Below are 22,263 nucleotides of genomic sequence, written 5' to 3'. Positions count from 1 at the left end.
ATGGGTCCAGATAAATAAAACATACATAGCCATATGCACAAACCTTAAACATATCCCTTCTGCAGTTCAACATGTGTTTTGAACCATACCCACCCACATCTGATATTTCAGCTTCCCATCCATTTTCTAATAACCCTTCAGCTACCATTCATAATTGTTATGCCCTTCTGATGCCCATTTCTACAAGCCAACTTCATATTTTTTAAAGATGTAGTGCCTTACATTTTATAGTCATGAATTTTATAACCATTTTACATATACATACTATGCTGCTTTTAAAATTAGGTTCTTCTTTGGTGTGTCACTTTTGATGTTTTCATGTGTGATTCCCCCAACCCCAATTTTCCCATGAGTTTTTAGAGCCACGGAACTTTGCAGAGTTTTGTATAGTGTAGTTGGTGCTTTTAGAACGCACTTGTCTTGTTTTAGCTGAACTGATGGTACTTATCGACTGGTGGGTCCCAGAAAAAGAATATTAAAAGTTATGTATTAAGACATACATTTCCATGTCTTAGATTTTCATACCCATAAACACATACCCACATGCACATATGCACACACAGTCATCTGGAAGAGGAGGACCTTCACGTTGTGAAGCAGTGGACCTCACTGGGTCAGGGCAGACACATGGGTTTGTATCAGCTATTGTTATTTATTGTGTTTGGTGTTATAGCTTCAAAAAAACAAATTCAAGTTGTCAACGTGAAAGAAATGAGTAAGGCCATCTCAGGATTTTCTTAGGTGACACGCCAGGCATTAAATGTAACTTGTTGTTTTACTAATGACTTTTTGTTTTCTTCTTGATGCATCCATAGTTTCTGAACAGACATTACAGTCAGGTACAGTATAGAAAAATCAATGTATAAATAAAAGCAACCTTTATTTTTCTAAAGCTAATGTGCACATACAGATATAATTTTATCTTCATGATATTACAGGATAAATTAATGTTTTGTTTTACTCTGAGTAAAAAATTTAAATGGGCAGAAATTAAGTACTTTATTCAGGAAGAAATGTCCAGGATATTTTGTCCTTCTGCATCACAGGCTTACGGCAATGAAAGCAAATTCAGCTAGATTAAATCACTTTATATTTCCGTGAACGTTCTCATTAGACCCTGCTCTTCAGAGACTGCAGGACCAGTTCTGAACTGGACTGCTTTGCATTGGTTCAGATAGTGCGCGTGCTGTTTATAACCTCTCAGCATTCGTTCTCTTGCTTTGTGGATGGCTTGTTTTCTCTAACTACAGACCTGCACTAAGATGAAATCTGAGACCTGTTCACTTTAGCCAGCATCAGTGCTGTGCGCCAAGTCAGAGCAGGTGCATTGGTAGTGCCTAAGGCAGTTCCCCTTTTCCTTGCCTGTGTTCATAGGAATTTCATCTCTTCATTCTCTGTGACTTATGGTCTTATCTTTAAAGGTGGATCTGTAGCAAACAGGACAAAGCAAAAGTCTTTCCAGAAATTTAGCTGAAATAGTGTCTTCTCTTCCCCTTCCTAGGGTGTTTTGCCTGGTTACCATTGTGGCTCTTCTGAGAAACTGCTGCTTGTTTGTTTTAAAGGAAAGTGGGAGGGAGCACAGGCTCTGGGTTATGGTGAGCTTCACTTCTGTAAGGGTATGGTGTTAGAGACAGACATCTGTGGCTTTAGCAGACTCATTTCTTTAAGCACATTAAGGTGCCAGAACATGTTAAGGATAAACTAGGATTATGCTTTATCTTCTTACTCTATTTATAAAGTGATTCGACCTTGTTAGTTCAAGCAAGATGGCAGCCTGGCTTTATTCACATGTCGTTACTGTTTTGCTCAATTTTAAGCTGTATAATCACAGAATTGACATCTTGGCATTGAGTGGATTTTAATGGGGTTTTCACAGTGACAGTGACTTTAGTTTAAAATTCAGTGATATCCATAATAATATGGAAATGGTAGCTGTATTGACAGAACAGAAAAAAAAATGACCTGCTTTTATCATCACCCAGTCACCTCTATAAATAATCAAACCAGATAGGAAGAGGTTTAGAAATGTACACATCTTCTCTCAAGACAGTGGGTGTAAGGAGTCTTTCTCTGCCCCACCAGCTGGTTCCCAAATAATGACATGGAGACTTATTATGAAAGCTCAGCCTTATCTCAGGCTTGTTCCACGATCTCTTTAACTTAAATTAACTCATTTATATTAATCTATGTTTTGCCTAGTGGCTCGTTACCTTATCTCCTTACTACCCATCCTACTTCCTTCGTGCCTTTTGCTTCTGAGCACCTAGATTCCTCCTCTTTCTCTTTCTGCCCAGAAGTCCTGCCTATACCTCCGACCTAGCTATTGGCTGTTCAGCTCTTTATTAAACCAGTCACAGCAATATATCTTCACACAGTGTACAGCTGTCCCACAACAATGCAGACATGGTTACCATCCAAACAAATCTTCAGTTCCTTCCAGGGACTCAGAGGTCAAGACTATGTTCACGATACTGACGTTTTACCTTTCCCAGTCCCAGTTGCTCAGAGTACTGTTAGTTTTGGATATCATAAAATAATAGCTAACATACTGAAGTGATATTATTTGGTAAAATATGGAAGATTATGTGAAAATAAGCAAGGGTGGACAGTGGTCCCCGAAGGCATAGTACAGTTTTAACTAAGAGGATCAGAGGAGCTTGTTGAACATTTAAAGAGCTGAAGAAGGAAGGAATGGCCATTGCAGGCTGTGGGAAGTGCAGTCTGGCTGCTTTGTCACGCCTGATAAGAAAGCACGCCTGAGTGGTTAGTGAGCAGAATGGTCAAAGATGGGGACAGAAAGAGCAGAGCCCCCCTGCAGGTCACTGCTAAGCACTTGAGCTCTCAGCAAGGTGGGCAGCATTTGCATTCGGTAGTGATTTCATTTCAGCATCTCATTTTCTTCCCTAATACTCATTTTCGTGAGGGAGCCACTGTTCATCAAGCCTCCTGTCAGTAATGTGAATCTTAAATGTAGATGGTTTTAAGTGTCTTTGTTTAGGGAAAAACAACATTTATATTTTTACCATACTCTTAATAAAATTGTCTTATAAGTCAGTTGCTGTATTCCTAAAAAATATGGCTTTTAGGCTTTATGTATTATAAAACTGCATACCATTGAACCAGAACTGTTTCTCCTGCATGCTTTATGTTACTAAAGTCATTCTGTAGTAGTTTTTATGTTCAGTCTTTATTCATTGGCTCAGTGTGGTTAATGCCTCCGGCTGGGCTTGGCATTCAAAGCTGATTGATCTCTTCCTTGTGCCTGCGCATGCCCTTTATTTGTGCTTGTGACAATAATTGTATTTTCCAGATATCATCTATTAATGAATAACACCCTTGCAATTGGTTTACTGCAGCTAACATTCTCTTGCATCTTATTTTTGATTAGCATCTTCTAAAGTCTTAAAGAACATGTGTGAGAACTTCTACAAATACTCAAAACCCAAGAAGATTCGAGTGTGTGTTGGAACCTGGAACGTGAATGGTGGGAAGCAGTTCCGCAGCATAGCATTTAAGAACCAGACGCTCACGGACTGGCTTCTTGATGCTCCCAAGTTAGCTGGCATCCAGGAGTTTCAAGGTTGGATTTTTATATCAGGGATTTAATAAAGTCCTAACTGCAGTGTGACACTTCACTAATTTAGCAAAGAAACTTGGGCTTCTTTTGTTAGTTTGAAAGCCAGCATTTCTTAGGTTAAATCTTGGGAAATTTTACCTGAGCTGTTATTTCTAGATATTCTCTACTTAGTGAATAAACAGTGGTGGCGCTGGGCTTGGGGGCTTACACCTGTAATCCAGTCTTCTGAGACAGGGACAGGATTGCCCGAAGCTCTAGGCAAGCCTGGACTACACAGTAAAATAAAAGTAATAGAAAATTTGAAATTTTTTTTTTGGCCAGTTTCTCAGAAAATCAGGATTCATGTATAAATAGACGCCTTTGAGGGCAGCACACATGCAAGAGAAACTACTTCTGTTTGTATTTGAGCAGACAAGAACCAGGATTATTTTGTAGTTGATAGTTTAGTATTTTATTTTTAAAGTCCGGAATGCTCCATTTTCCAGGGTGGGTCATGAGCAATTTTATAGAAATTGTAATAACTTGGTTGGAGAAGGGGCCTGGAGAGGTAGTTCAGAAAGAAAGGGGTGTACTGCTCTTTCATCATGGGGATCTGCACAGACATGATGCGCATGCGCCCACACAGGCACATAAGGAATAAATTAAAGATACTCTCACCAAGTGTCCACAGCAGAACCTTCCACATCACGATGGTCATTAGAAACGGGAACTGGAGAATCAGCTCAAACTTCCTTTAAAATAGTATATAATCCCAACATGAAGGTGCTGCGTGCAGGAAATTGTATGCCTTGGAAAGTTTCCTTTTTAAGTAATTTTTAATCAATCATGTCTTAGCTTTTGGAATTTCCCCCAGATATTTTATTAAAATTAGGCCCTTTTCAGTTACATTAATCCAAGAAATAGAATAATCATAAAACCATTATAATAGTTATGGTTTTCACATTTTTATAGCAGACCCATTACAATGAGGCTGTTATTCCAGTTTCATGGAGGAAGAGCCTTAAATCCAGAAAGATCTTGGCAGCCAGTGTGCCAGAGTCTGGAGCTGAGTTCTGTCCTTTGGATCCCAGCGACTGTATGTCAGGCTGCATCATATGTGTGGTCTCTGGCAAGTTTCTAGCTCCCGTAAAGCTCCTGTTCCCCATCTGTAGCAAAGGGCAAGAACTCTGCTTTACCCCGTGTTGTGTGATGGTGAGAAGTCAAGGGTTTGAGTCTTGCACATAGTCCCAGCCAGTTGATAGCTGCAGTCTTGAGTCACTGTTTAGAGTGATTCCTTTAACTGCAGGATTGATTCCCTCAGCCTCTGAGAAGTGGCCATTCCTGTTTACAGTGCTACATATCTTATTTTTAAGGGATTTTATTTAGTTCGTAAGGATCGTTAAAGTAATCTTAAACAGACTTAAGATATTTTAGTAGAAAGTAAATTTAAAGTAATGTAGCTCACTGCTTAATTTTTGTTTTCAATATAAATTTGGTTAAATTGAAAACACAAAAAGAGTTTGTTTTGGGGGGGTTGTTTGTTTGATGTTGTTTTTTATGGTTTTTTTGAGACAGGGTTTCTCTGTGTAGCCCTCGCTGTCCTGGAACTTGTAGACCAACCAGGCTGGCCTTGGACTCACAGAGATCCACCTGCCTCTGCCTCCCAAGTGCTGGGATTAAAGTCCAGTGCCACCACCGCCCAGCTACAAAGAGATTTTTATGTCACCTGAGATTGTGTTTTAATGGGTGAGGTTGCTATTTGACCAATGCTATATTTAAAGGTATTTTCGGATCCTTAATTATAGATAAAAGAAGTAAACCAACTGATATATTTGCAATTGGCTTTGAAGAAATGGTTGAGTTGAATGCTGGGAACATTGTGAATGCAAGGTAAGCTAGCTGATGAAGGCACTGGAGGACAGGTAAGGGGTTGTCACTATAGTGCTGCCATTGAGGAAACGTGCAAACGACCTTGTAGTATGGGAATCTTTCTAAACCTAAATTGATACTATATTAGAAATTAAGACTGAAAATTATACTTATTTTAAAAACAATAGGAGCAGACAAGATGGCTTTTCTCCAAATCTGACGGCCTGAGTTTGATCCCTGAAACCAATATAAAAAGTAGAAGGAGGGGCTGGAGAGATGGCTCAGAGGTTAAGAGCACTGGCTGCTCTTCCAGAGGTCCTGAGTTCAATTCCCAGCAACCACATGGTGGCTCACGGCCATCTATAATGAGATCTGGTGCTCTTCTGGCCTGCAAGGAAGGAATGTGGTATACATAATAAATAAATAAAATCTTTTTAAAAAAAAAAAGTAGAAGGAGCTGGGGAGTAGCACACATCTTTAATCCCAGCACTTGGAGGCAGAGGCAGGTAGATCTCTGTGAGTTCAAGGCCAGCCTGGTCTACAGAGCCAGTTCCAGGATAGGCTCCAAAGCTACTGTGAAACCCTGTCTTGAACTGTCCTGTCCCCCTCAAAAAAAAAAAAAAAAAAAAAAAAAAAAGGAGAGAGACCAAATCTACAAAGTTGTCTTTTGATCTCCACGTGTGTACTGTAGTGTGCATGCCTTTGTACATACACATACACACAAAGAAATAACTTGTAAAATGAATACAGTAACAATAGAGATTCCAAGATTCCATTATAGTTAAAATAAATGTTTTTTCTTCTTAACATTTCCAAATCCAAAGTTTACTGGGAAGCACGGCATTGTTTTATTGGTTTTTTACTAATTGCTTAATATCTGCATTAAGATAACTGGGTGAGTACCATATACTTCTTCATGTACTTCCATATTGTACTGCACTATTGTTCCGAGAGAATTATGTGAAGAAAAACTACATATATAGTTGGATAAAACACTTTAATAACCTTTCTAGAAAATGTCTCCTCTGCCAGGTACTACATAGAAACTCAACAAGTGGTAGTTAAAGGTTACCTGGCAACCTTGAAACCTTGTTGTGAACTTTAAAAAAAGATACAGTCATCTGTATGTGTATGAATGTTTAGCCTGCATGTATGTAAGTGTCCCTCGTGCAGACACTGACTGCAAGAGGTCAGAAGAAGGCATCAGCGTCTCATAAAACTGAAGTTACAAATGGTTGTGAGCCACCCTCTGGGTGCTGGGAACTGCACATGGGTACTTGCAGGAGTCGCCGGTCCTCTTAACTGTGAGCCACCGCTCCCGCACTGATGAGTGGGCTGCTTGTGTTGTCACTGTACTAACGCCAGCTGGTCTTTACCATGGCGTGATCGTATAACACTGCGTGCTGGTCATTCACAAAAGCTTACTGACTATATAGGTCTTCTGGTCTTCTAATTCGGATACATTTGTCTGGTATGAATGTACTGTTTTGGTTGGGATCATCAATTCAACAAAATCTTTAAATATTTAGAAACTGCAAAGATCACAGTAGCTAAATACAAATTTTACAAAATTCTTAGCCTTTACTTAAAAATGCAAGTTTTGGGCCAATAAATAGCCAGTTGTTTAATCACATTCCTATACCAGTCAACATAAAGAAATATAAAGAGACAAGGTAAGAACACCTTACATCACAAGAACACCTTAGCCACATGTAGACAGCTGTCATTTTATAGACTAGTGGTCTGGTTGTTGTTGTTGTTTTTTGTTTTGTTTTTGTTTTTGGTTGCCATTATAAAAGCAAAGTGACAAGGACATTGGAGGACTAAGAGCGGGTGAGAGGTCTGACCATAATGCATTGTAGAAACCATATTTGTCCTGTTCTAAGAAACAAGTAATGGAAAGACTTTCATTATTAGGAAACAAGGGAAGTTTAAATACTAGCTGAGTGTTAAGGGATATTAAGGAAGTGTTACTATTTAAATTGATGATGGTATTGTGGCTATGTAGATAAAAATGTTCATTGTATTTAAGATAAAAAAGTTATGAGTGAAATGGTGTAATCTTAGATTTGGTCTACAATATCCCAGGTTTATAAGAAAGAGGGAGGGAGAGAGAGATTTTGAAGCTAAATAATTGGGTATATTGTGACTTTACAGTTACCTATTTCAGGTTTTTAAACTCGTTTTCCATAACAAATTATTGAAAAAAAATTTTTTTTTAAATTAGCTTAAGGGACTGGAAAGATAAGTTATCAGTTAAGATTTTTTGCTGTTCTTCCAGAAAAACAGAGTTCAGTTTCCAGCACCCACATAGGGTGGCTCACAACAGCCTGCATCTCTGTCTCCAGGAGTTCTGATCCTTTCTCTGTTCTCTTTGAGTGCCTACACATACTGACATACTCTTACACACACGAGTAGTTGTTAATTAATAAACTTAAATTCATGACTAGAAAACTGGAGCTGGGGGAGATGCGGTGATGCGGAGAGGGGTCTGCATCCCCGTGAGCCCAGGAACACTCGAGACGGAAGTGTCATTTCCTATCTCCTTTGTTTTCTTTCTTGGTAGGTTTTTTCTTTCATTTTAGCATCTGTGTGTTGTGTGTGTGTGCGCGCAAAGGCACACATGTGCAGTGGCGTACATGCAGAGGTCAGAGGGTAACTTCAGGGTCAGTCCTCCTTCCCCAAAAGTCATGGGGATTGAACTCAGGTCATCAGGGTTGGCAGTGGCACCTTTACATGGTAAGCCAGCTCTCCTCATAGAGGAGTTCTTCAGTAGATTTTGAAATGCTATATTATTTTGGTTAAGCTTCAGATTTTTCTTTTTAATGGAAGCAAAACATGCATGAGATTTTCTTCTTTTTAAGAAATCAGATGTATAAAAGTGTGGCATCTTCCTAAAGATTTCCTCTTTGATACTTGGGTAGCACAACAAACCAGAAGCTGTGGGCAGTGGAGCTGCAGAAGACCATCTCCAGAGACAACAAGTACGTCCTGCTGGCTTCGGAGCAGCTGGTGGGTGTCTGCCTGTTTGTTTTTATCAGACCACAGCATGCTCCTTTTATCAGGTTAGTAACAGACACTTGGCTGTGGCTTTTCTAACTGAATGACAGGACAGCCCTAGAGTGTGTGATATCTCTTTCATTGTAATTATGTTTTAAAGGGACGTTGCGGTGGATACAGTGAAGACGGGAATGGGAGGCGCAACTGGAAATAAGGGAGCAGTTGCGATCCGCATGCTCTTTCACACCACCAGCCTGTGCTTCGTCTGCAGCCACTTTGCTGCAGGGCAGTCTCAAGTCAAAGAGAGAAATGAAGATTTTGTAGAAATAGCACGGAAATTGAGTTTTCCCATGGTAAGCTTCTACTGTTTCTTCTTTAAGATAAACCTTTGGATTCTATTTTAATTTACCCTACATTTTATGTCACCAGTTCTGAAGATTTAAAGCAGTTCTCAGAAACTTCAGCAGTGCCCATCTACTTGTCTTATTACTATTGGCTCAAGAAACAGTGGTGATAGTGGCAGGCACATCTGAAGCAAAGCAATAATGTGAACACATTAAAATGTTGTTTTGAACTTCAAGTGCCGTCTTGTGTTTCCAGGGAAGGATGCTATTTTCCCATGACTATGTATTTTGGTGTGGTGATTTCAACTATCGAATTGATCTTCCTAATGAAGAAGTTAAAGAGCTCATAAGACAGCAAAATTGGGATTCTCTTATAGCTGGGGATCAACTCATCAATCAGAAAAATGCGGGGCAGGTAAGAACATACTGGGGAGATGGTTGTGTTACAAAGGGGACTTTTGGAAGACTCAAGAGATGGCTCAGCAGCTATGTGAACTTCTGCCCTTGCAGACAGTACCTAGTGCCCACACACTGAGAGCTCACACCACTTGTAATTGTCCAATGTTCTCTTCTGGCCTTTGCAGGCAGGCAGCTGCCCATTACATGGTGTACAAGTAGAAAGGTAGGCATAAACAGATGCACAGAAATAAAAAGAAATGTAAGATTTTCTTCTTAAATAAAAAGAAAGAAAGTAAAAAGATTGGGGGGCCAGAGAGATGGGTTGGGGGTTTAAATCACTTTCCATGTAATCCTGAAGATCCAGATTTGCTCTCCAGAACCTACACGCAAAGCCCCAGGTGAAAACCCTGGTGCAGTGGCATGCACCTGTAACCGCGGGCAGATAGGAGGTAGATACGAGAGAATCAGCCAGTTGCAGAAGCTTCTGGAACAGCCAGCCTGGGGTATACTGCACCGGACACCAAGACAAGTCCTGTCTCAGTGAGTGAGGGCGAGAGCCAGCTCCACATGTGTCCTGTGCACACATGCCCTGCTCACTCAACATACACACAAAATTACAAGCATGCAATAAATAAAAATTGTAAAAGACTATGAATTTTGACAAACATTTCTTACTCTGTTTCTGTGTTTATTGGGAACTGTACCTGTGGCTAAACACACAGAATTATTTTTTTCTTGAAAGAATGAAAGATTAGAAATAAGAAAGCAGGGGGAAGAGAAAATTTTTAAAAAGTATATAATTATTCCTAGGAAGAAAAATCCATCCATGTGTTTATAAGCTGTGCTCTCAAACAGAAGGCTTAAAATTTTTAGGGAATGATTAATGGAAGGCTAAGTGATAGCAAAAAGGTCACATGCTAGGGTTGGGGGCTGTTGTTGTTACTCAGTTCTGTTAGAATTTTTCACTGGAAAGATACTTTGTAGGCGACTATTCAACACATAAAAATAAAAGTGTAAGACTAGAGAGATGGCTCGGTGGTTAAGAAATCTTGCTGTTCTATCAGATGACCCTGGTACAAAGCCCAATTCTGGCTCCATGGACACCTGCACACACGTGCAGACATACAGACATCTTAGTCAGGTCAATTCCCAGTACCAACAGACTTAGGTTGCTCTCAGCCTTGATGCTGCTTACATATTTCCATAATGTAAACTCATATATTTACATTATGATTTATAACAGTAGCAAAATTACAGTTATAAAGTAGCAGCAAAAATAATTTCATGGCCGGGTGGTGGTGGCGCACGCCTTTAATCCCAGCACTCGGGAGGCAGAGGCAGGTGGATCTCTGTGAGTTTGAGGCCAGCCTGGTCTACAAGAGCTAGTTCCAAAGCTACAGAGAAACCCTGTCTCGAAAAATTAAAAAAAAAAAAAAAAAAAAAAAAAAAAAAAAAAAAATTCATGGTTAGGGTCGCCACAACATGAGGAACTGTATTAAAGGGCCGCAGCATTCCGAAGGTTGAGAGCCACTGCTCTATGGATGGCTCCACCCCCATGCACATATGTATAACACTAATTGGAGTTAGTGAGTCATCAAAAGAAGAAGAATATGTGGTGTTGAGAGGAATGGGGGAGAGTTGGAGGGGAGAAATAGAGGGTGAATATGGTCGGATTTCATTACATACATGGAGCCTCCAAAATGAAGAAATTTTTTAAACTTCTGAGTAAAAACGTGAACATTTATATGTTTTGGAATAAATTTGTGTGTGTTTATTTTAGATTTTCAGAGGATTTTTAGAGGGAAAGGTGACATTTGCTCCAACCTATAAATATGACTTGTTTTCTGAAGACTATGACACCAGTGAGAAGTGCCGCACGCCTGCGTGGACAGACCGAGTCCTCTGGAGGAGGAGAAAGTGGCCTTTTGACAGATCAGGTAAGGAGCTGCTTACATAGGGAAATTCATGTGAATTTGTGAGGGGCAGGGTGAGAAACACTGATCAACAATAAGAGCTTTTTATACAAAGGTTTTCTAGCATAGAATAAACATTTTAAAAGCATTTCATGCCTATTTTTTCAGTGACATAATTTCATGTAAAGCGAAATGAAGAAACATTTATTTTGTAAAATTTCTGATTGCAATTCTGAAATTGAAGGTTTTGAATTATGCTTGGCTATTGAACTTTTATGAAACAGTGTTTGGTCCCAGGTCCCAAGTAATCTTAGAAGTGAGCAACATTGAGGTTTCTCCCAAGTGAAGAAGAAAATAACGTGACAAATACATCCCTAAAGACCTCTCTGGACTCCCTTCTTCCAGGGTTTGGCACGTTAGCCTCAGACTGCAGCAGACTGGACTAGGAAGTGAGAGCTCATTGTGTCCTACTACCGCTCCTGTTCATGTGGCTTCTCTTGATTTTCTTTTGTTCTGGTCACAGCTGAAGACTTGGATCTCCTGAATGCCAGTTTCCAAGATGAAAGCAAAATCCTTTACACGTGGACCCCTGGCACTTTGCTGCACTACGGGAGAGCGGAGCTGAAGACTTCTGACCATAGGTTTACAGCCTCGGCTTTTAATGATGCTTGAAGTCTGTTTGAAATAAATTCCTTCAGGAGCATCTCTAATGCATCTCTCCCTCTGTGTCTGCAGGCCTGTCGTCGCCCTGATTGATATAGATATATTTGAAGTTGAAGCTGAAGAGAGACAAAAAATTTATAAAGAAGTCATTGCTGTCCAGGGGCCACCAGATGGCACAGTGCTGGTCTCGATCAAAAGTTCTGCACAAGAAAACACTTTTTTTGATGATGCTTTGATTGATGAGCTTCTGCAGCAGTTTGCACATTTTGGTGAAGTCATACTCATTAGGTGAGTGAGGCGTCTGACCACACTGCAAACCCTAATCTAGTGACTGACCGTGTGTAAGTGGGACATTTCCGAATGAAAGGGCTATACTTGGGGTGTTATTCAAGAGCTCCTAGGTTTTCAAAGTAAGTTCTCGACTTAGAAAACTTAAACGAATAATGAAGCTAATCCGTGAACAATTGAAGACAAAGGTATGCTTGAGCTCAGGAATGCCCTCGTCAGGTTCCTCCCCAGCAGCGCTGTGGCGAGCTCTGGGAGAGAGCAAAGCTGGGGGAGTAATGTGGTGTTTGCAGGAGAGAGAAGGTAAAGAGACTGTACCCCAGCATTCAAGAGGCTGAGGCAGGAGGATAGTGAGTTGAAAGCCAGCAGACTACATAACGAAGAAGTAAATAAGGATCTTTAGTAAGTAATAACCTGGAGGGACACATGATGTTGGAAGTTGTTACAAACGCCAGCAGAAGGGGTGAGCTGTAGGAGCCGTCCGTTCCAGCCCCAGCCCCGTCCTCAGGGGCTTCCCGCGGAACCACCCAGTTTGGGGAAACTGAATTTCATGTAAGTGAGTACTTGTTAATTTCTTTGTATGGTGTCCATCTGCTCGGGTGTGCTTTCTTTGTGTTCTAACCTCCATACTAGGTGCTGTAGAAGAGCAGAGGACAGGGAAAAGATGTGGCACGGGCTTAGACTGGAAAAGTCGCTGGTCCATAGAATGAAGATAGGGTAGTTTCTGCAGAGGGGAACGCGTGCCTGAGACACGAGCTCCTTCCAGGGACCGGAGGGACAAACAGAAAGAAATTGTGTTTAGACTTCAGATCTTTTGATTTTTTTTCCTACTCCTCCCCTAACACCTTTGAGAGAAATCTGTATTAAATCTTCAAAATCTTATCAAATCTGAGCCTGAGAGCTGGCTTGGTAAACAGAGGCACTACCTGAGTCCATCCCTGGGATCCATGTGAGGGTGGACGGAGACAGCCAACTCCATATGCATACCCTAGCAATAATGAGTTAGTTAGCTTCTAAAAGACTTAAAACAGCTCTAGAAAGTAAAATCTCCCAGATTTCCAGATGGCGGAAGGCCTTGCCAAGTATAGAAATGTCAGCCTGTTGGAAACATCTGTGACTCTGTGAGTGGGCAGGGAGTAGCTTCATGAGCAAGTGGAAAGTGCAGCCTTGAGCTAGAAGGTCTAAATGGTATGAGACAGAGAGACTTGTGCCGTTCCAATTCCCTGGGTTCCTCTTAGTTCAGAAGTGAAGTCAAAAGCTTTCTGTAGAGTATTGGCAACATTAGGGAAAGTGTTGATAAGAAAACCGGGTGTTACTGTGATATAAAGCTATGGGGTGTCTGGACACTTACGATATTATGTCGGCTTCACCAGTGATACCAAACTGCTAGAGAGAAACAGATGCTAAAAGTAAAGTAGAGGTGGATGTGGAGGTTACAGCTGTGGTCATGTGCAGTTAGCAGAGAACAGATAATATTTGGAACTCAGGACACGGGTACATCTAATAACAGTTTCACAGGGGGCTCCTCCATGGCCAACCGTTTGTAGTTACTTAGGTAAGAATACCACAAATGACAACATTCTTGAAACTTAAAAACTTCCTGTCAGAGAAGCAGAGTCAGATGTCTATGGTCATGTCTGAGTGATTATAAGATGTATCCCATGTGCTCCTGACTTCAGTACAGTAGTTTGGTACACTTTTATTTTGACCTTTTCTCCCTTTTTTTTTTTTAAAAAAAAAAAGAAAACAAACTATCTTTTTTCATTATACATATCAATCCAAGTTCTACTCCCTCCCCTCTTCCCATTCCTTCCTCCTACCCCCCTCACCCCACCCACCCTCCACTCCTCAGAGAGGGTAAGGTACATTGCTTTGAGGAAGGTCCAAGGTCCTCCCTACTATATCTAGGCTGAGCAAGGCATCCCTCCAAAGAGAATAGGTTCCCAAAAAGCCAGTACATACAGTAGCGATAAATCCTGGTGCCACTGCTAGTGGTCCCTCAGTCTGCCCCAGCCACATTCAGAGGGACTAGTTTGGTCCTATGCTTGTTCCTTCCCCTTCCAGCTGGTGCTGGTGAGCTCTCATTAGCTCAGGTAGACTGTTTCAGTGGGTGAACCCATCATAGTCTTGACCTCTTTGTTCATATTCTCACTCCTCCCACTCTTCAACTGGACTTTGGGAGCTCTGCTGCAGGTCTCTGCCTCTGTTTCCATCAGTTGCTGGATGAAGGTTCTGTGGTGATATTTAAGATATTCATCAGTCTGACTAGGACAATGCCAGTTCGGGTACCCTCTCCTCTATTGCTTAGGGTCTTAGCTGGGCTCATCCTTGCTAGAGAAGCTAAGTAATAAGGTGAACTCTAAGAAAAACATATATAGATCCACCTGGAAAGTCGAAATAGACAGGATCACCTGACAAAGTTGGGAACATAGAGAAGGGAGGGTGAAAGGGGAGGGCAAGGAGAACTTGAGGGAACAGGATAGTTGAGATGGAGGAAGGACAGAGATAAGAGCAAGGAAAGGGATACCTTGATTGAGCTGGCCAGTATGGGATTAGCAAGTAACCTGGCTCTAGAGAAAGGAATTGACCTTTTTTTTTTTTTTCTTTTTTTAAAATCCATAATCTTTTAGATTCTGAGCGTGAGACAAAAAGGCTTTCTCCATACAGTTGGGGAAGCTCAGTTTGCAAAATTGCTTTTGTAAATAAGACAGATAAACACTGTTTTATTCTTTGGTTATGAATCTCATCATATAACCAGTGACTCTTCAACATGTCTCCTTGGTTTCGTTTTTCTGCTTTTGGGCATTTCTTGTTTCCAAAGTATAGACTTGGAATCATAGCAAAGACCCAGAGAGAAAGACAGACTCCTAACCTGAAGCTCCTTGTGACCAATTAGTCATGTTGTTTGGAGTTTCTTTCTCATTAATAGTTCCTATTCCCTTTCTCAGTCAAAGGAAAGTCATGGAAACAGTGATAATGCTTACTTAATACCTCACTGTGGAGTCAGGAGATGTAGCTTCTAACACAGGGTCGCCATGAATGAGGCCCCTTCTCCTGCCTGTTTTCCTCAAGGGGAAGGAAGCAAGAGGGAAGTGCTGTGTCGGAAGAGTGCCCTCCCCTGGGTGCCAGCCCAGTGGCTCCATGTTCTCTTCTTGGCCCCAGTTGTCCCTTAGGAGCCAGTGCCTAGAGATTGAGCTTAATTGTATTCTTATATATCACTTTTTTTTTCTTAAAGATTCGTAGAAGATAAAATGTGGGTAACATTTTTGGAGGGAAGCTCTGCCTTGAATGTTCTGAGCCTGAATGGTAAAGAGGTAAGGTAGAGTTGATGATTCTAAACATTTGAAGTGTCTCAAGATTATGTTTTTACAAGCATTCTATGAGAGTGTCTAAATGTATTTTCATTTAAGATAGAATACTATGAACTGCATAAGGGTTACTTCATATTTTTATTTAGACTAGTTTTCTGCCTAACTTAAGGTTATTTTACTTTCTCCTTAGAGATATTAACCATTGACAGAAATGAAAAGGAAAGCATTTTCACTGCCTGATTTGATTTTACCATATTTAATGCAAAATATTTTAAAATTTTAGTTAAGGATAGATAGTCCATCTCCTGTTGTCAGGTGGTGGACATGCTTTGTTTACAAGAACCGGGGGCAGAAGGTCCTCATCATTTCCGAGGAATTACCTGGAAGCTAAGGAAAGGCTTTGCTGCTGTCGGTTCCCTCTTCGGGCATGGATACATAATTGCCACAGATGGCAAACACCACACTGTGGCACTTTCAGATGGAACAGCTGAGGATGTTCTGAGCCTGTGATTTGAAATGTCACTGATGGGGAACTTAGACCAGTGACTTGTGAAAGGGTGCATCTGTCCTGCGTTGCTAAGGATATGGTCAGTGGGTACAATAGACGGAACTCTGGGTTCAGTTTCTCCAGCAATGAGCTGCTCCCTCTGAAGTTTACCAGCTTTCTCTTGTCGTGTTACTTTTGCTTCCTTGAAGAAACATATTTGCATGTGTATATTGCTTAAGTTTCTCTTGTTTTTATGTTTTGTTTTTTAATGCAGTGCTAATGTATTCATGACAAAATGAATTAATGAATTAGAAGGAAAAAACAGAGAATGTAAGATAATATATTTAGTTGCCCCTTTTAGAAGCTACACATTTCTACACCTCTAATGTATTGCCTTTGTTAGAGCTACTAATTTAACCCAATTTTTTTCAGGAATTATCCAATTTCAGAGACAAATCTGAAGAGGCTGGGCATGGTAGCACATACCTGTGATCCCAGCTCTTGGTAGGCTGAAGAAGGGGCCTTACTGAATTTTAGGCCAGCCTGGGCTACACAGTGAGACTGTGTCTCAAAAAACAAAAAGCAACACAAACACACACACACACATACAAACAACAAACAAATAATAAAAATAATTTTAAAAATATAATATTTGGTAAATATATAAGATTTTTGTTGATTTTAAAAGATGATCTGTGAAATATAAAGGTAAATGATGAATTCAACTGAATTTAATACTTGAGTTTGATAAGCAAGTAAGAGAGTTAAGCTCTGTTGCTGTTAGACAAGCCACGAGTAGCTTTTAACCTCTGTGCCTTCAGGAATCCTGAGAGCAATAATCCTGGAATCTGTCCACAGAATTGCCCCCTGTCAGCATAGTGTGTCGACCATAGCTACACAGGTCATTTATAAAATATTTATTAGTATTTTAAAAGTTTAGTCTTCTTATCACTAAAGAACCCTTCAAACAAAAGAAAGTTGAAACTGTATAAAAGAGCTGTAACTAGGAAGCTAGTCTGTTGTATAGTGTGGACTTTCAGTGAGACCTTTTCCTCTCTAGCATCTCCATGTCCTTGACGAAGGACTCTTATGCCCAAGAACAAAGTTTTAAAGAATTTAAAAACTACACCACAGTGTAGCTTGATTATAACATATTGGTGACTTTATGAAATCATATTTAGATCTAAAGCCACTTAAAAGCATAAGGAAAGCTGAAGACTTGCTTGGTAAGTGTCAGCCATTCTAGCTCCAGAACAGCTAATTTTTTTTTTTTTTTCATTTAAGAACTGCTTGGCCCATGAACTCTAGCCCTTACTGGCTAATTCTCGCACCTGGACTAGCCCTTTTCTAATGATGTGTGTAAGCACCCCAAGGTGTGCTTACCGGGAAGAGTCTAGCCTCCATCCATCCTGGTGTCTCTGCTCCAGAGAGCAGAGCTGTTGAGTCTCTCTGGAAGCAGAGCAGAGTCTGACCTCACTTCCTCTTCCGCCCAGAATTCTATTCTGTTTACTCCTCCCATCTATGTTCCAAGCCATGAGGCCAAGCAGCTGGTTTATTATAACTTAACCAATGAAATCAACAGATTGATATATGACACTCCCACATTACTTCCCCTTTTTCTGTTTAAACAAAAAAAAAAAGAAGGCTTTAACTTTACATAGCAAAATTACATATAACAAAACAGTTATCAAGTAAAAATTACAATAATCTATATCATAACTAAGGAAAACTATAACTATAGCTAACTATTTTTAACTCCATCAAAGAGTCCAGAAAGATACAATATTACCTAAGCAAACAAGAAATAAGCAACTTTCAAACTCTAGAAATGACAGAGACATCTCGCTGCCTGGACAGTCACCCAAAGTTCCTCTGTACCGTTGGGGCATCCATCTTCGGCCTACAGGCCCATAGTTTCCAGCAGACATTTCCACAAAGCAGGAAATTTCAAAGGCAGTCACTATCTGCTTGTCCTGAAGAATGTCTTGCAGACTCTTTCATGAATCAGGAACCCCGAAAGATCATCTCACCTTTAGGCAAGTTCAGCAGTCCTCTCTCTGCGGGTTCTCTGTGTCCAGTTTATGCAATAGTCCAGGCAAGAGCAGTTTCTTGCCCAAATGGCTATCAAACTCCATAAGGATCCTCTTCGATGCCCATCTTCCTCTTGAAGTAGATTGGTGCTGCCAGGAGCAGAGTGTCTCATTGTCATGAAAAGTCCTAAGTTATTAAAACATTTAAAATGCCATATTCTATAATCTTTGAAAAATATGAAGAATGCCTATCTAAAATATATCTATGCACATCTAGAAAATCTTAACTAACATGACTACAAACTTAACTATTATTAATGATTATTCATTAACAACCTATATACATTACAAAATTAACCTTAAATTTAAATCACTAAAGCAAAATCCATATCAATGTAAATTATTCATACCTATATCATCTCCCCCTTTAAATGTAAAAGAACATTTATAAACAATATTTGGGAACATGGGCGCAGTTTTTTCTCTCCAAACTGCTTCCTGCTGAATGGGGGCGTCGTTAATTAGGTCTTTCATGGTATAACCTGTGTGCTAGTTTCATCTCAGTTGGCAGTTGAGCGAAGCAATTTTCTGAAGGTATTCACAGCAACCGTTCAGGAGGGCGTGGTCCATCATACCATATCGGAATAGAAGAAATGAACAGGGTCTCATCCTCTGTGAAAACAAAATAAGAAACTCCTTTCCAAAGTATCATGTCCTTAGATCCAAATTTCAAAGTCAAGGCATCAAAATCTCTACGATGGATTAGTTCAGCAGCATTTATAAACAAATATCTTTTAGCATCTGTTGCTCCTTCCTCAGCATTCAAACAATTCAAAGAGAGCATAATAGTATACAGTATCAAGATTCTCTGTGTATTTTCCATCTTTGTACGCTTTATTTTAACCTCTATTTCGTTTATTTTTACTTTTATTTTATATTCTCTGTATCTCTTTGACCTGGAATAACTCTGTAGACCAGGCTCTCCTTGAACTCTCAGAGATCCGCCTGTCTCTGCCTCCCAGGCATTGGGATTAAAGGTGTTTGCTACCACACCTTGAACTCACAGAGATCTGTTTGTCTCTGCCTTCTAGGCACTGGGATTAAAGGCGTGTGCTACCACACCTTGAAGTCACAGAGGTCAATCTCCCTCTGCCTCCCAAGTGTTGGGATTAAAGGCGTGTACTACCACACACAACTTCTCTTTTTCTTACTTTTTTTTTAAAAACTTTTAACTTTTAGCTTGCATATATTTTTAACACACTGTAAATCATTTAAACATTTTCTTTATCTTTGAATCTCTTTACTGTATATCTCTCTTTTTCTGACCACACGAGCCTTTAAATTACTGAGCAATATGAGTAGGATTAAAGCCGTGGCTTTGCCAGCTAGATCCAGTCCATTCCTTAGCTTTCCAGCCTCATGGCGGAGATACAGGCTGTAGCCATGTTTATAGCCACAATTCTATGGCGTTTCAAGGTCCCTGCCAGCCAGCGAGCTACAACAGACAACAGTCAAGTCCTCTCTCGGTAGTTGGCCCTCCTGCCTCAGTCAGAGTTTGCCCTGGCAGGACGGCCCAGAAAGCCGGCATTTTTAAACAGCACAGCTTTTTTCCTGCTACGGCTGAAAACCGAAAAGCATGCGTTCAGCTTTTCACCAACACCGTTTAAGTGTTTCGTGGCAGGACCTCTTAATGAGCTGCAGGGTTTTGCAGCTGAAGCTGAGTCAGGAAGCCTCTCTTAGATGAGAGTGCTTGCTTGCTTGCTTCTAACAAGCAGAGCAGACCCAAGAAATTGCTGCTATCAAGAAAACATGCTTTACTCTTTCCCAAGCTTTTTCAGGCTTTCTGTGGATTCAGTTGTCCACACGTCTGGGCGCCATCTGTTGAAATAAGAAGCGGCGGGGCTGCGTCCCCAACACCCCGGCCGCTTGGCTAGCTCATGCCCGAAATAACAACACTCAAACTGTATTCATTTAAGAACTGCTTGGCCCATGAACTCTAGCCCTTACAGGCTAATTCTCGCACCTGGACTAGCCCTTTTCTAATGATATGTGTAAGCACCCCAAGGTGTGCTTACCGGGAAGAGTCTAGCCTCCGTCCATCCTGGTGTCTCTGCTCCAGAGAGCAGAGCTGTTGAGTCTCTCTCAGAACAGCTAATTTTTGTAGAAGATCTAAAGTAATCTTCACACAGCATTCTTCATACATGTGAAATGCTAAAGCCACAGGTTCGTATGTAGCAGCATACAGTAGAGCGGCTCTCAGGGCCATCATGCCAGAGTAGAGAGGACCACGATAGCAAGTGTGTGTTCAAGGCCTCTGTCTCTCCTGTGGTTGTTTCCATTTAGTTTATGGGTCCAAACCGGAATTAACAATAGACTACCAGTAGTTTGTATTTGGCCAGGAAGAGATGCTGGCTAGAGAAAAGGAATCCTAATTACTTTTGCTTGACATCATAGGCTTTTATAGGCAGATTGGTGAAAGCCTGCACATGGGAGAATTTTAGTATGTGGGGAAGACTTTATTTTGATTAGAATCCAACTAAACCATTGGTGCCATTGCATAAGGTAACATAGGCACCCTTCTCCCACGTTAGTTTCTGTGTTACTAAGCTTTTCTTCCACATCTTTTTTATGCCAACTAGTTATTAAATCGGACTATAACAATTACCTTAAAAAGTCCAGACTGGATCAAGAATTTGGAAGAAGAGATGAGTTTGGAGAAAATCAGTGTCACATTGCCCTCATCAACGAGCTCCACCCTGCTCGGTGAGGACGCAGAGCTCACAGCCGATTTCGACATGGAAGGTTCGTATGTTGACCAGACTTACTCTGTGTTGTTTGCACCCTCCCAGCACTGCTGACTTAGAGTCCAGTTTATCCCTCTCCTTATATCTCATTATATTAGACTTGGGAATGCATATGCTGTTTTATCATTAAATAGTAAATACATTTGCATATTTTACTATATATTGTATAATAAAAGCACAGGATGATATTTTGTTTGTGCCAATAATTACAGTGAAGCATAAGTTCCAAATGATTCTTTTTACTGCTAAAATGAGTTCATAATAATTACTACAAAAGAAATGTTTCAAAGGAATTCAGAGAGAGTCCAAGTGACTAGGAATACATTCATGTGAAACTGAACCCATGCATAGAAAGGTATCTACTTCAGTTGAATTTTGAGACAAATTATCTGGGTGTTGTAGTTTTCTTAAACATTATTTGAAAGTACATTTGCTTTCTAATACTATGTTATATGTGTGAGCATAGTTTTCATTAGGATATACTTTGTTTTTTGTTTGTTTTTGTTTTATGAGACAGGTTTCTCTGTAGCTTTGGAGTCTGTCCTAGAACTACTAGCTCTTATAGGCCTCGAACTCACAGAGATCCACCTGCCTCTGCCTCCTGAGTGCTAGGATATACTTGTGATAAAGTGAATGTTTAATGTGTATAAGGCCATGGGTTACATCACTGGCCTCCCCAGAAATGTGTACCTGACTCTGCACCTCTAGATAACACATCTAAGTTAGACATCTTTTAGGATAATCACTAGCTTTTATATTGGTCATTTACTTGATCCACACATAAATACACAATTTTTAGATGTTAAGTTATGTTGGTTCCCTTTCTAGTTGTGGCCAAATACCTTTCAGAAACAAGTTAAGGAGAAGATAATATTTTGGCATATGTTTTCAGATGTTGAGTCCTTGGTTGATTGGTACATATACTTGGAGGAGCAACATAGAGGCAGGAGCAGATTGTGGAAGCCGGTCTTTTCTTCTTAGCAGATAAAAAGCAAAGAAAAGGCCGGAGGGGTACATATGAAAATAGGCCAGAGCAGGAAATAGACCCAGAGACAACTCCTACTGACCTAGTCCTCCAGCTTTCTACCACTTTCCAACAATGCTGTTTCCATTTGTTATATCAGAGCTGTCTAATCTCCTCTGGGTGCTCTCACAGGCAGAGCCAGAGGTAGGCTTTACTGCTCTCCCAGCTATTTGTCCCATCACAATTAACCATCATCGAGGTGCATGCCAGGTGCTGCAAATTCTGTGACCGTGTTCTTTGTTAGCTCTGGAACTCACTGTGTGCTGGGTGCTTTGCAGGCAATCATAGTAAGTGATATCAGCGTGATAATGAACGGTGGTATGATGCCCCATGGGAAAGTTTGTAGTCTAGAAAAAATAAAGTCAAGGGGCTGCAGAGATGGCTCAGTGGTTAAAAGCACTGGCTGCTCTTGTAGAGGACCCAGGTTTGGTTCCTGTAGGAGGGAGGCCGCTTGTATGTTCTCGGTAGTCCAAACCCAAAATAATCACACAGAAACTATATTATTTAAATCAGTGCTTGGCCCAATAGCTCTAGCTTCTTATTGGCTAACTCCCACATAGTACTTTAACCCATTTCCA

At 40.5% G+C, this 22,263-nt stretch overlaps 1 protein-coding gene across 2 annotated transcripts in view; it reads left to right on the top strand.

Moving 5' to 3' along the window:
* Synj1 (synaptojanin 1) overlaps positions 1-22,263 on the top strand; it is a 77,927-nt gene that overhangs the window by 39,828 nt on the left and 15,836 nt on the right. For both annotated transcript variants that reach the window (XM_050164758.1, XM_050164759.1), the window contains exons 13-22: positions 3,389-3,580; positions 5,362-5,446; positions 8,350-8,490; positions 8,586-8,778; positions 9,026-9,184; positions 10,949-11,105; positions 11,605-11,722; positions 11,817-12,032; positions 15,265-15,343; positions 20,497-20,659. In XM_050164758.1, coding sequence (XP_050020715.1) covers positions 3,389-3,580; positions 5,362-5,446; positions 8,350-8,490; positions 8,586-8,778; positions 9,026-9,184; positions 10,949-11,105; positions 11,605-11,722; positions 11,817-12,032; positions 15,265-15,343; positions 20,497-20,659 — 1,503 coding nt within the window. The remainder of the gene's footprint in view (positions 1-3,388; positions 3,581-5,361; positions 5,447-8,349; positions 8,491-8,585; positions 8,779-9,025; positions 9,185-10,948; positions 11,106-11,604; positions 11,723-11,816; positions 12,033-15,264; positions 15,344-20,496; positions 20,660-22,263) is intronic.

The sequence above is a fragment of the Alexandromys fortis genome, unplaced genomic scaffold (assembly GCF_014885135.2).
Source record: "Alexandromys fortis isolate MF-2015 unplaced genomic scaffold, M_Fortis_MF-2015_v1.1 scaffold_162, whole genome shotgun sequence".
NCBI classification, from domain to species: domain Eukaryota; kingdom Metazoa; phylum Chordata; class Mammalia; order Rodentia; family Cricetidae; genus Alexandromys; species Alexandromys fortis.
The sequence above is the reverse complement of the archived record's forward strand: the minus strand, read 5'-3'. Positions and strand labels throughout refer to the sequence as shown.